The sequence below is a fragment of the Panulirus ornatus genome, chromosome 25 (assembly GCF_036320965.1).
Source record: "Panulirus ornatus isolate Po-2019 chromosome 25, ASM3632096v1, whole genome shotgun sequence".
NCBI lineage: Eukaryota > Metazoa > Arthropoda > Malacostraca > Decapoda > Palinuridae > Panulirus > Panulirus ornatus.
The window spans coordinates 14,095,231-14,106,700 of record NC_092248.1 but is presented as its reverse complement, the minus strand read 5'-3'; the positions used below and the strand labels follow the sequence as shown (position 1 = coordinate 14,106,700).

The window sequence follows — 11,470 nt, the reverse complement described above, 5'->3', positions numbered from 1 at the left end:
TGTTTGGTAGGTACTTTCATAAGTACTGCTGGGTAGGTATCGTCGTAAGCATTTGCAGATTAGGCACTGGTTGGTAAGTACTGTGGTAGGTATTTACCATAGTAGGTACTGGTAGTTTGGTAATATGATAGGCACTGGTAGTTAGGTACCGTGGTAGGTAGGTAGGTACCGTGGAGCTAGTAATATAAGCAAGAGGGCAAGCTGAAGCCTGTAATACGGGAGAAAGCGCAAGCTGGAGATAGTAATATGGGCAGAAGGGCAAGCTGGAGTTAGTCATATGGAAAAGAGGGCTCGCTAGAGCGAGTAATATGGGCAAGAGAAGCTGTGGCTAGTGATATGGGCAAGAGGGCAAACGAACTAGTGAAATAGGCAAGAGGGCAAGCTGGAGCTAGTGATATGAGCAAGAGGGCAAAATGGAACTAGTGATATGGGCAAGTGGGAAAGCTGGAGCTAGTGATATGAGCAAGGGGGCAAGCTGGAGCTATGGATATAGGTAAAAGGGCAAGCTGGAGCTAGTAATATGGGAAAGAGGGCAATTTGGAGGTAGTGGAATGAGCAAGAGGGCAAACTGTAGCTAGTGATGTAAAAACGAGGGCAAGCCGGAGCTAGTAATATGGGCAAGAGAGCAAGCTGAAGTTAGTCATATGGAAAAGAGAGCAAGCTAAAGCAAGAGATATGGGCAAGAGGGCAAGCTTGAGCTAGTGATATGGACAAGAGGGCAAACTGGAGCTAGAGATATATGCAAGAGGGCAAGCTGGAGCCAGTGACATGGGCAAGAGGGCAAGTTGGAGCTAGTATAAACAAGGTAAAGAGGGTGTTAAAAATCTTTATTTTCCTTATCACCAACAGTTGACACATCCTTACCAGAACAATAATTCATATATTACTTTATACACATTGGGCAGTATATAAAAATGATCAGCACTTCAGTTGCTTTATAAAGCAGCCAGTACCAGGTATACAGCCCTAACATCAGCCAAACCTGTTGACAGGAAAATACAGGAAATTCATTGCTGAAGTGAAATTCTAACCTATTGCCTCATTCTTGGTGAGAAGGGTAGGAGTAGTGAATGTAAGGTCTGTAGGGGCAGGTCAAGAGCTTGGCTTGGACAGATACCATGGCTAGGGCAGGTCAAGGCTTGGTTGGGATAGATACCGTGGCTAGGGCACACTAGGGGCTTGGTTGGGTCAGATACCGTAGCTATAGCGAGCCAGGGGTTAACCGGAACAGATACCGAGGCTAGGGCAGATCAGGGTTTGGGAGGGATGGATACCATGGCTAGGGCACACTAGGGTCTTGGCTGGATTAGATACCTTGGTTGGGGTAGGTCAAGAACGTGGCTGGGAGATACTGTGGCTTGGGCAGCTCAAGAACTTTTCTGAAACCAATACTATGACTAGGGTTGTTCGGGACTTGACTGGGACAGATTTGTGGTTAGAACAGGTCAAAGCCTAGGCTGTACCAGTTAGTCAGGGGGTGGATGGGACATTAACCAATGGGATGGTCGGCACAGTCACACTCCGGGCCGCCCACGCCCGCCTGGCACGCCTCCTTGCAGAATTCCTCCCAAGGGTCCAGGGTGGTGGCAGCAGTGGTGATGGTGGTGGTGGAAAGCTCTTTGTTCGCGGTGTAGTATGTTCTGTGGCTGACCGTGTCCCGTACTGCTGGCTTGGCCTTCCTCCCACCCTTCATAGGGTCTATTTCAAGTGTCACCGGGACGCTTTTTGACTTCCATGTATCATGCTTGTGACCCGGCCTGGAGGGGACGTTCTCATCCTTCAATGGGTCAACGCTAGTAGGTGCCGGTGGTTCGTCTTCAAAATTCTGTTGGACGTCGTCTGGTTTGAGAGATGGGTTAGGCGGTAGGTGGGCGTGGGCGGGTGGGTCTGGTGTGTGACAGCGGGCACTGGTAGCCAGGGTCAGGAGCAGCACCAACATCACGCTTACAACCAAACACTTTCCCATGCTCACACCTACAACAAACAAAGTCACCAATGCACTAACATATATATATATATATATATATATATATATATATATATATATATATATATATATATATATATCCCTGGGGATAGGGGAGAAAGAATACTTCCCACGTATTCCCTGCGTGTCGTAGAAGGCGACTAAAAGGGGAGGGAGCGGGGGGCTGGAAATCTTCCCCTCTCGTTTTTTTTTTTTTCTTTTTAATTTTCCAAAACAAGGAACAGAGAAGGGGGCCAGGTGAGGATATTCCCTCCAAGGCCCAGTCCTCTGTTCTTAACGCTACCTCGCTAACGCGGGAAATGGCGAATAGTTTGAAAGAAAGAAAAAGAAGAAAAAAAAAAAAAAAAAATATATATATATATATATATATATATATATATATATATATATATATATATATATTTAGACGATTTTTGCAGGGAAATAGTGCAAATGACTGGGAGATGTATATAAGAAAGAGGCAGGAGGTCAAGAGAAAGGTGCAAGAGGTGAAAAAGAGGAGAAATGAGAGTTGGAGTGAGAGAGTATCATGAAATTTTAGGGAAAATAAAAAGATGTTTTGGAAGGAGGTAAATAAAGTGCGTAAGACAAGAGAACATATGGGAATATTGGTGAAGAGGGGTAATGGGGAGGTAATAACAAGTAGTGGTGATGTGAGAAGGAGATGAAGTGAGTATTTTGAAGGTTTCTTGAATGTGTTAGATGATAGAGTGGCAGATATAGGGTGATTTGGTCGAGGTGGTGTGCAAAGTGAGAGGGTTAGGGAAAATGATTTGGTAAACAGAGAGGAGGTAGTGAAGCTTTGCGGAAGATGAAAGGTGGCGGGTTTGGATGGTATTGCAGTGGATTTTTTTTTTTTTTTTTTAAAGGGGTGACTCTCTTGTTGACTGGTTGGTAAGGTTATTTAATGTATGTATGACTCATGGTGAGGTGCCTGAGGATTAGCGGAAAGCATGCATAGTGCCATTGTACAAAGGGAAAGTGGATAAAGGTGAGTGCTCAAATTACACAGGTATAAGTTTGTTTAGTATGCCTGGGAAATTATATGGGAGGGTATTGATTGAGAGGGTGAAAGCATGTACAGAGCATCAGATTGGGGAAGAGCAGTGTGGTTTCAGAAGTGGTAGAGGATGTGTGGATCAGGTGTTTACTTTGAAGAATGCATGTGAGAAATACTTAGAAAAGCAAATGGATTTGTATGTAGCATTTATGGATCTGGAGAAGGCATATGATAGAGTTGACAGAGATGCCCAGTAGAAGGTATTAAGAATATATGGTGTGGGAGGTAAGTTGCTAGAAGCAGTGAAAAGTTTTTATCAAGGATGTAAGGCATGTGTACGGGTAGGAAGAGAGGAAAGTGATTGGTTCTAAGTGAATATTGGTTTGCGGCAGGGGTGCGTGATGTCTCCATGGTTGTTTAATTTGTTTATGGATGGGGTTGTTAGGGAGGTGAATGCAAGAGTTTTGAAGAGAGGGGCAAGTATGCAGTCCGTTGAGGATGAGAGGGCTTGGGAAGTAAGTCAGTTGTTGTTCGCTGATGATACAGCGATGGTGGCTGATTCGGGTGAGAAACTGCAGAAGTTGGTGACTGAGTTTGGTAGTGTGTGAAAGAAGAAAGCTGAGAGTAAATGTGGATAAGAGCAAGGTTATTAGGTACAGTAGGGTTGAGGGATAAGTCAGTTTGGAGATAAGTTTGAATGGAGAAAAACTGAAGGAAGTGAAGTGTCTTAGATATCTGGGAGTGGATTTGGCAGCGGATGGAAGCATGGAAGCGGAAGTGAGTCGCAGGGTGGGGGAGGGGGCGAAAGTTCTGGGAGCGTTGAAAAATGTGTAGAAGGCGAGAACATTATCTCGGAAAGCAAAAATGGGTATGTTTAAAGGAATAGGGGCTCCAACAATGTTATATGGGTGCGAGGCGTGGGCTATAGATAGGGTTGTGCGGAGGAGGGTGGATGTGTTGGAAATGAGATGTTTGAGGACAATATGTGGTGTGAGGTGGTCTGATCGAGTAAGTAATGAAAAAGTAAGAGAGAAGTGTGGTAATAAAAAGAGTGTGGTTGAGAGAGCAGAAGAGGGTGTATTGAAATGGTTTCGTCACATGGAGAGAATGAGTGAGGAAAGATTGACAAAGAGGATATATTTGTCAGAGGTGGATGGAACGAGGAGAAGTGGGAGACCAAATTGGAGGTGGAAGGATGGAGTGAAAAAGATTTTGAGCGATCGGGGCCTGAACATGCAGGAGGGTGAAAGGCGTGCAAGGAATAGTGAATTGGAACGATTTGGTATACCGGGGTCGACGTGCTGTCAATGGATTGAACCAGGGCATGTGAAGCGTCTGAGGTACACCATGGAAAGTTTTGTAGGGCCTGGATGTGGAAAGGGAGCTGTGGTTTCAGTGCATTATACAAGACAACTAGAGACTGAGTGTGAACGAATGTGGTCTTTGTAGTCTTCCTAGCGCTACCTCGCGCGCTGCAGGGGGGAGGGGGGGGGGGTTGTTTCATGTGTGGCGGGGTGGCGATGGGAATGAATAAAGGCAGCAAGTACGAAATATGTACATGTGTATATATGTATATGTCTGTATATGTATACGTTGAAATGTATAGGTATGTATATGTGCGTGTGTGGACGTGTATGTATATACATGTGTATGGGGGTGGGTTGGGCCATTTCTCTCGTCTGTTTCCTTGCGCGACCTCGCTAACGCGGGAGACAGCGACAAAGTATAATATATATATATATATATATATATATATATATACATATAATGATCGCAGTTTCCCGCGTTAACAAGGTATCACCAGGAACAGACAAAGAATGGCCACATCCGCTCACATCCGTAACCAGGCTGGATATGTTCAAAGGAATAGTAGTCCCAACAACTATATGACTGCGAGGCATGGGCTGCATATTCCCTGAGCTATGGAGGGTGGATGTGCTGGAAATGAAATATTTGAGGACAATATGTGATGTGAGCCGGTTTGATGAAGTAAATAATGAAAGCATATGAGAGACATGGCAGTAAAAACAGTGTGGTTAAGAGCTGAAGAGGGTATGTTGAAATGGTTTCGACATGCCTTGGTTCAGTCCATTTACAGCAAGTCGACCCCAGTATACCACATCGTTCCAATTTACTCTATCTCGTGCACTACTTTCGCCCTCCTGCATGTTCAGACCCCAGTTGCTCAAACTCTTTTTCACCCCATCCTTCCATCTCCAATCTTATGTCCCCGTTCTCCGTGCTCCCTCTACTTCTGACACATATATCCTGTTTCTCAACATTTCCTCACTCATTCTTTCCATATGCCCACACCATTTCAGTACATCCACTTCATCTTTCTCGACCACAGTCTTTATTACCACACCTCTCTCTTACCCTTTCATGAATTACTTGATCAAACTGCCTCACACCCATATTGTCCTCAAACATTTTATTTCCAGTACATCCACCCTCCATCGCTCAGCTCATCTAAAGCCCATACCTCGATGACGCGGGAGACGGCAATCAAGTATAATAAAAAAAAAGATGATTACATAGATACTCATACACAAGATATAATGAGCTTAAAGAACCTCAACCTAACAAGAGAAATCGAAAGATAGCACCCACTGTTGATAAATTAAGCTATAGAATACATATGGATGGACAAAAATATAAAATACTTTTAGTACATTATTCTAAGAATATTTTCATACTAGACATATACTGTCTGAGACTTATTGTGATTCTACGTAAATCTCAGAACACCACTGAGAGCATCTAAACATAGCTCTAGAGATCAGCTAGAACACTATATAGGTCATTCATGACCTCTAGAGTAGAGCACGGATTTTGAAGGACACTAGAGCCTCTAGTAGAGGTTGAAGGTACGTGCTACGTGTTGGACACAGCTGTGGAGCACCCCCAGGGTCTTACACCTCCAGGACACTGCTGTGGAGCACCCCCAGGGTCTTACACCTCCAGGACACAGCTGTGGAGCACCCCAGGGTCTTACACCTCCAGGACACTGCTGTGGAGCACCTCCAGGGTCTTACATCTCCAGGACACTGCTGTGGAGCACCTCCAGGGTCTTACACCTCCAGGACACTGCTGTGGAGCACCTCCAGGGTCTTACACCTCCAGAACACTGCTGTGGAGCACCTCCAGGGTCTTATACCTCCAGAACACTGCTGTGCAGCACCTCCAGGGTCTTACATCTCCAGGACACTGCTGTGGAGCACCTCCAGGGTCTTACACCTCCAGGACACAGCTGTGGAGCACCCCCAGGGCCTTACACCTCCAGAACACTGCTGTGGAGCACCTCCAGGGTCTTACATCTCCAGGACACTGCTGTGGAGCACCCCCAGGGTCTTACATCTCCAGGACACTGCTGTGGAGCACCCCTAGGAGCTTACACCTCCAGGACACTGCTGTGGAGCACCTCCAGGATCTAACACTTCCAGGACACTGCTGTGGAGTACCTCCAGGACACTGCTGTGGAGCACCTCCAGGGTCTTACACCTTCAGGACACTGCTGTGGAGCACCTCCAGGATCTTACACCCCCAGGACACAGCTGTGGAGCACCCCCAGGGTCTTACACCTCCAGGACACTGCTGTGGAGCACCCCCAGGGTCTTACATCTCCAGGACACTGCTGTGGAGCACCTCCAGGGTCTTACACCTCCAGGACACTGCTGTGGAGCACCTCCAGGGTCATACACCTCCAGGACACTGCTGTGGAGCACCTCCAGGATCTAACACTTCCAGGACATTGCTGTGGAGCACCTCCAGGACACTGCTGTGGAGCACCTCCAGGGCACTGCTGTGAAGCACCTCCAGGACACTGCTGTGAAGCACCTCCAGGACACTGCTGTGAAGCACCTCCAGGACTCTGCTGTGGAGCACCTCCAGGACACTGCTGTGGAGCACCTTCAGGATCTAACACCTCCAGGACACTGCTGTGGAGTACCTCCAGGACACTGCTGTGGAGCACCTCCAGGACACTGCTGTGGAGCACCTCCAGGACACTGCTGTGGAGCACCTCCAGGACACAGCTGTGGAGCACCTCCAGGATCTAACACCTCCAGGACACTGCTGTGGAGCACCTCCAGGACACTGCTGTGGAGCACCTCCAGGACACTGCTGTGGAGTACCTCCAGGACACTGCTGTGGAGCACCTCCAGGACACTGCTGTGGAGCACCTCCAGGACACAGCTGTGGAGCACCTCCAGGATCTAACACCTCCAGGACACTGCTGTGGAGCACCTCCAGGACACTGCTGTGGAGCACCTCCAGGGTCTTACACCTTCAGGACACTGCTATGGAGCACCCCCAGGACACTGCTGTGGAGCACCTCCAGGACACTGCTGTGGAGCACCTCCAGGATCTAACATCTCCAGGACACTGCTGTGGAGCACCTCCAGGACACTGCTGTGGAGCACCTCCAGGACACAGCTGTGGAGCACCTCCAGGATCTAACTCCTCTAGGACACTGCTTTGGAGCACTTCCAGGACACTGCTGTGGAGCACCTCCAGGACACTGCTGTGGAGCACCTCCAGGACACTGCTGTGGAGCACCTCCAGGACACTGCTGTGGAGCACCTCCAGGATCTAACACCTCCAGGACACTGCTGTGGAGCACCTCCAGGATCTAACACCTCCAGGACACTGCTGTGGAGCACCTCCAGGATCTAACACCTCCAGGACACTGCTGTGGAGCACCTCCAGGACACAGCTGTGGAGCACCTCCAGGACACTGCTGTGGAGCACCTCCAGGATCTAACACCTCCAGGACACTGCTGTGGAGCACCTCCAGGTTATTACGCTTTCAGGACACCCCCAAGGTCTTACACCTCCCTGGACTCTGGCGTAGAGCACCCCCGAAGTCTTAGGCCCCCCTGGACACTGCAGTAGAGCACCCCCAGGGTCTTGGACCTCTTGGACACTGCTGTAGAGCACCCGCAGGGTCTTACAACTCCTGGACTCTGGTGTAGAGCACCCTCAGGGTCTTGGACCACCTGGACACTGCTGCAGAGCACACCCAGAGTTTTTGACCTGGTCTGTGATGTAGAGCGCCCCCAGGGTCTTACACCTCTTGGACTCTGGTGAAGAGCACCCAGAGTGTCTTACATCTCCTAGACACTGCTGTAGAGCATCCCCCTCAGGGTCTTATACCTCTTGGACAATGCTGTATAGCAATTTCATGGTCCTGCACCTCCTGGACACTGCTGTAGAGCACCCCCAGGCTTTTACACCTTCTGGACTGTGTTGTAGAGCACCCCCAGAGTCTTACACCTGGACTCTGGTGTAAGAGCACCCCTAGAGTCTTACACCTCCTGGACTCTGGTGTAGACCTCCCCCTGGGTCTTACACCTGGACTCTGGTGTAGATCTCCCCCAGGGTTTTACACCTCCTGGACTCTGGTGTAGACCTCCCTCAGGGTCTTACACCTCCTGGACTCTGGTGTAGACCTCCCCCAGGGTGTTACACCTCCTGGACTTTGGTGGAGAGCACCCACAGGGTCTTACACCTCCTGGACTCTGGTATAGACCTTCCCTAGGGTCTTACACCTCCGGACACTGCTGTAGAGCACCCCCTAGGGCCTTACACCTGGACCCTGGTGTAGAGCACCCCCAGGGTCTTACTCCTGGACTCTGGTGTAGAGCACTCCCAGGGTCTTACACCTGGACTCCGGTGTAGAGCACCCTCAGGGTCTTGGACCTCCTGGACACACTGCTGTAGAGCATCTTCAGGGGGCCTTCTTATGTCAACCCTAAGGCTTGCTTAGGGTTTCCAAAGCACGGCTTTGGAAATCCTTGGTCTTTAGTGGGGTGATGGGCAGCCTTTGTGGCAATCTGTCACAGTCACAGGCTGACCCCCCTAACCCCTGCTGGCACCACTCCATGCACAAATCAGACATCTTTGGGTTGTCATGATGATTAACCTCATCTTTAGTCAGCAGCCGTCCTTGACGTCGAAGAGCACCAGCCGAGTCTTTGTGAGCAATGGTACGCCGACGTTGGCTAAGGCCGCCAACTATGTCATGGCTTGCGACAGAATGCCACCCGAGGGCGACCACTGTGCTCTGGAAAGTGACAGAACGGCGACCAATGATATGGCCAGGACAGTTGCACGCTACACTGCCCTGTCCATTTTTGCACGCCACCTCACAGAAATCGATCAAAGGATCCTTGGTGGTCGTACTAGAGGCCGTCTTGTCGTTGCTGCCAGTTACACGCTCCTCTGGAAGTAGTCCAGGCTTGAGCGCCAGGCCTGCATTGGAAGGCCTTAAGAAAGGATTCATAGATGATGGTAGTAATGGAGCATGGCGTCGACCGATGGAGGGATGTTCAGGGCAGTCGCATTCCGGGCCGCCCACGCCCTGCTTGCACGCCTCCTGACAGAACGCTGTCAAGGAGTCAAGGGTAGTGGTAGGCGTCTTGGAAGAGACAGTTGTACTGACTGCCATCACAGGTGCTGCTGTTGTAATTGTGGGTCTCACAGCTGGCCTTTGGACATTTTGAGTCCCCACACCTGGCCTAGAGACATACCGAGTCCCCACACCTGTCCTTGGGACATCCTGAGTTCTCATAGCCGGCCCTGGGACATCTTGAGCCCTCACAGTTAGCCTTATGATGTCAGGAGGCTTCACAGCTGGTTTATGAACGTGACTGGGTTTGAGAGACGAATGAAGATAAGTTAGGAGAGGTACGGGTATGTGAGAGACGTCGAGGTAAGTGACACAGCTGGCGTTGGTAGTGAGGGCTAGCACCACCATCAGGCCCGCGCCCCACCACATCATCGTGGCCCACACCTACAACAAATAAGTTTACCGATGCACTAACAGGATTTCATGGACACAAGCATAACTGGATGGCCATTAAACCAGAAGACGTAACACAAGTTGAATATGCTGACCAAACCTGTATTAGAATCTCTATTGTTGTTAAAAGATTCAGGAGGCTTTAGCCTGGCACGGGCTCTTGTTATACATAGACCAGTCCCCTTTTCCTCTTGTTATGAAATCTTGGACGTTTACTTGAATATTGACACCTAAAGTGTATATATATATATATATATATATATATATATATATATATATATATATATATATATATATATATATATATATATATATATATTCTTCAAAGCAAACACCTGATCCACACATCCTCTACCACTTCTGAAACCGCACTGCTCTTCCCCAATCTGATGCTCTGTACATGCCTTCACCCTCTCAATCAATACCCTCCCATATAATTTACCAGGAATACTCAACAAACTTATACCTCTGTAATTTGAGCACTCACTCTTATCCCCTTTGCCTTTGTACAATGGCACTATGCACGCATTCCGCCAATCCTCAGGCACCTCACCATGAGTCATACATACATTAAATAACCTTACCAACCAGTCAACAATACAGTCACCCCCTTTTTTAATAAATTCCACTGCAATACCATCCAAACCTGCTGCCTTGCCGGCTTTCATCTTCCGCAAAGCTTTTACTACCTCTTCTCTGTTTACCAAATCATTTTCCCTAACCCTCTCACTTTGCACACCACCTCGACCAAAACACCCTATATCTGCCACTCTGTCATCAGACACATTCAACAAACCTTCAAAATACTCATTCCATCTCCTCACATCACCACTACTTGTTATCACCTCCCCATTTACGCCCTTCACTGAAGTTCCCATTTGCTCCCTTGTCTTACGCACCCTATGTGAGAAATACTTAGAAAAGCAAATGGATTTGTATGTAGCATTTATGGATCTGGAGAAGGCATATGATAGAGTTGATAGAGATGCTCTGCGGAAGGTATTAAGAATATATGGTGTGGGAGGCAAGTTGTTAGAAGCAGTGAAAAGTTTTTATCGAGGATGTAAGGCATGTGTACGTGTAGGAAGAGAGGAAAGTGATTGGTTCTCAGTGAATGTAGGTTTGCGGCAGGGGTGTGTGATGTCTCCATGGTTGTTTAATTTGTTTATGGATGGGGTTGTTAGGGAGGTAAATGCAAGAGTCCTGGAAAGAGGGGCAAGTATGAAGTCTGTTGGGGATGAGAGAGCTTGGGAAGTGAGTCAGTTGTTGTTCGCTGATGATACAGCGCTGGTGGCTGATTCATGTGAGAAACTGCAGAAGCTGGTGACTGAGTTTGGTAAAGTGTGTGGAAGAAGGAAGTTAAGAGTAAATGTGAATAAGAGCAAGGTTATTAGGTACAGTAGGGTTGAGGGTCAAGTCAATTGGGAGGTGAATTTGAATGGAGAAAAACTGGAGGAAGTGAAGTGTTTTAGATATCTGGGAGTGGATCTGTCAGCGGATGGAACCATGGAAGCGGAAGTGGATCATAGGGTGGGGGAGGGGGCGAAAATTTTGGAAGCCTTGAAAAATGTGTGGAAGTCGAGAACATTATCTCGGAAAGCAAAAATGGGTATGTTTGAAGGAATAGTGGTTCCAACAATGTTGTATGGTTGCAAGGCGTGGGCTATGGATAGAGTTGTGC

General features: G+C 48.2%; 1 protein-coding gene across 4 annotated transcripts in view; it reads right to left on the bottom strand.

Annotated features, from left to right (window-relative positions):
• Positions 1–810: 810 nt before the first annotated feature.
• LOC139757297 (uncharacterized) overlaps positions 811–11,470 on the bottom strand; it is a 48,995-nt gene continuing 38,335 nt past the window's right edge. For 2 of the 4 annotated variants that reach the window (XR_011714587.1, XR_011714586.1), the window contains exon 2: positions 811–1,974. Coding sequence is in view for 2 of the 4 variants with exons in the window: in XM_071677670.1 (XP_071533771.1) it covers positions 8,740–9,768 (1,029 nt within the window). In the remaining 2 variants the exon portion in view is untranslated. Of the gene's footprint in view, positions 1,975–1,996; positions 9,781–11,470 lie in introns of those variants that run through there. The other 2 variants (XM_071677670.1, XM_071677671.1) reach the window with 2 other exon arrangements.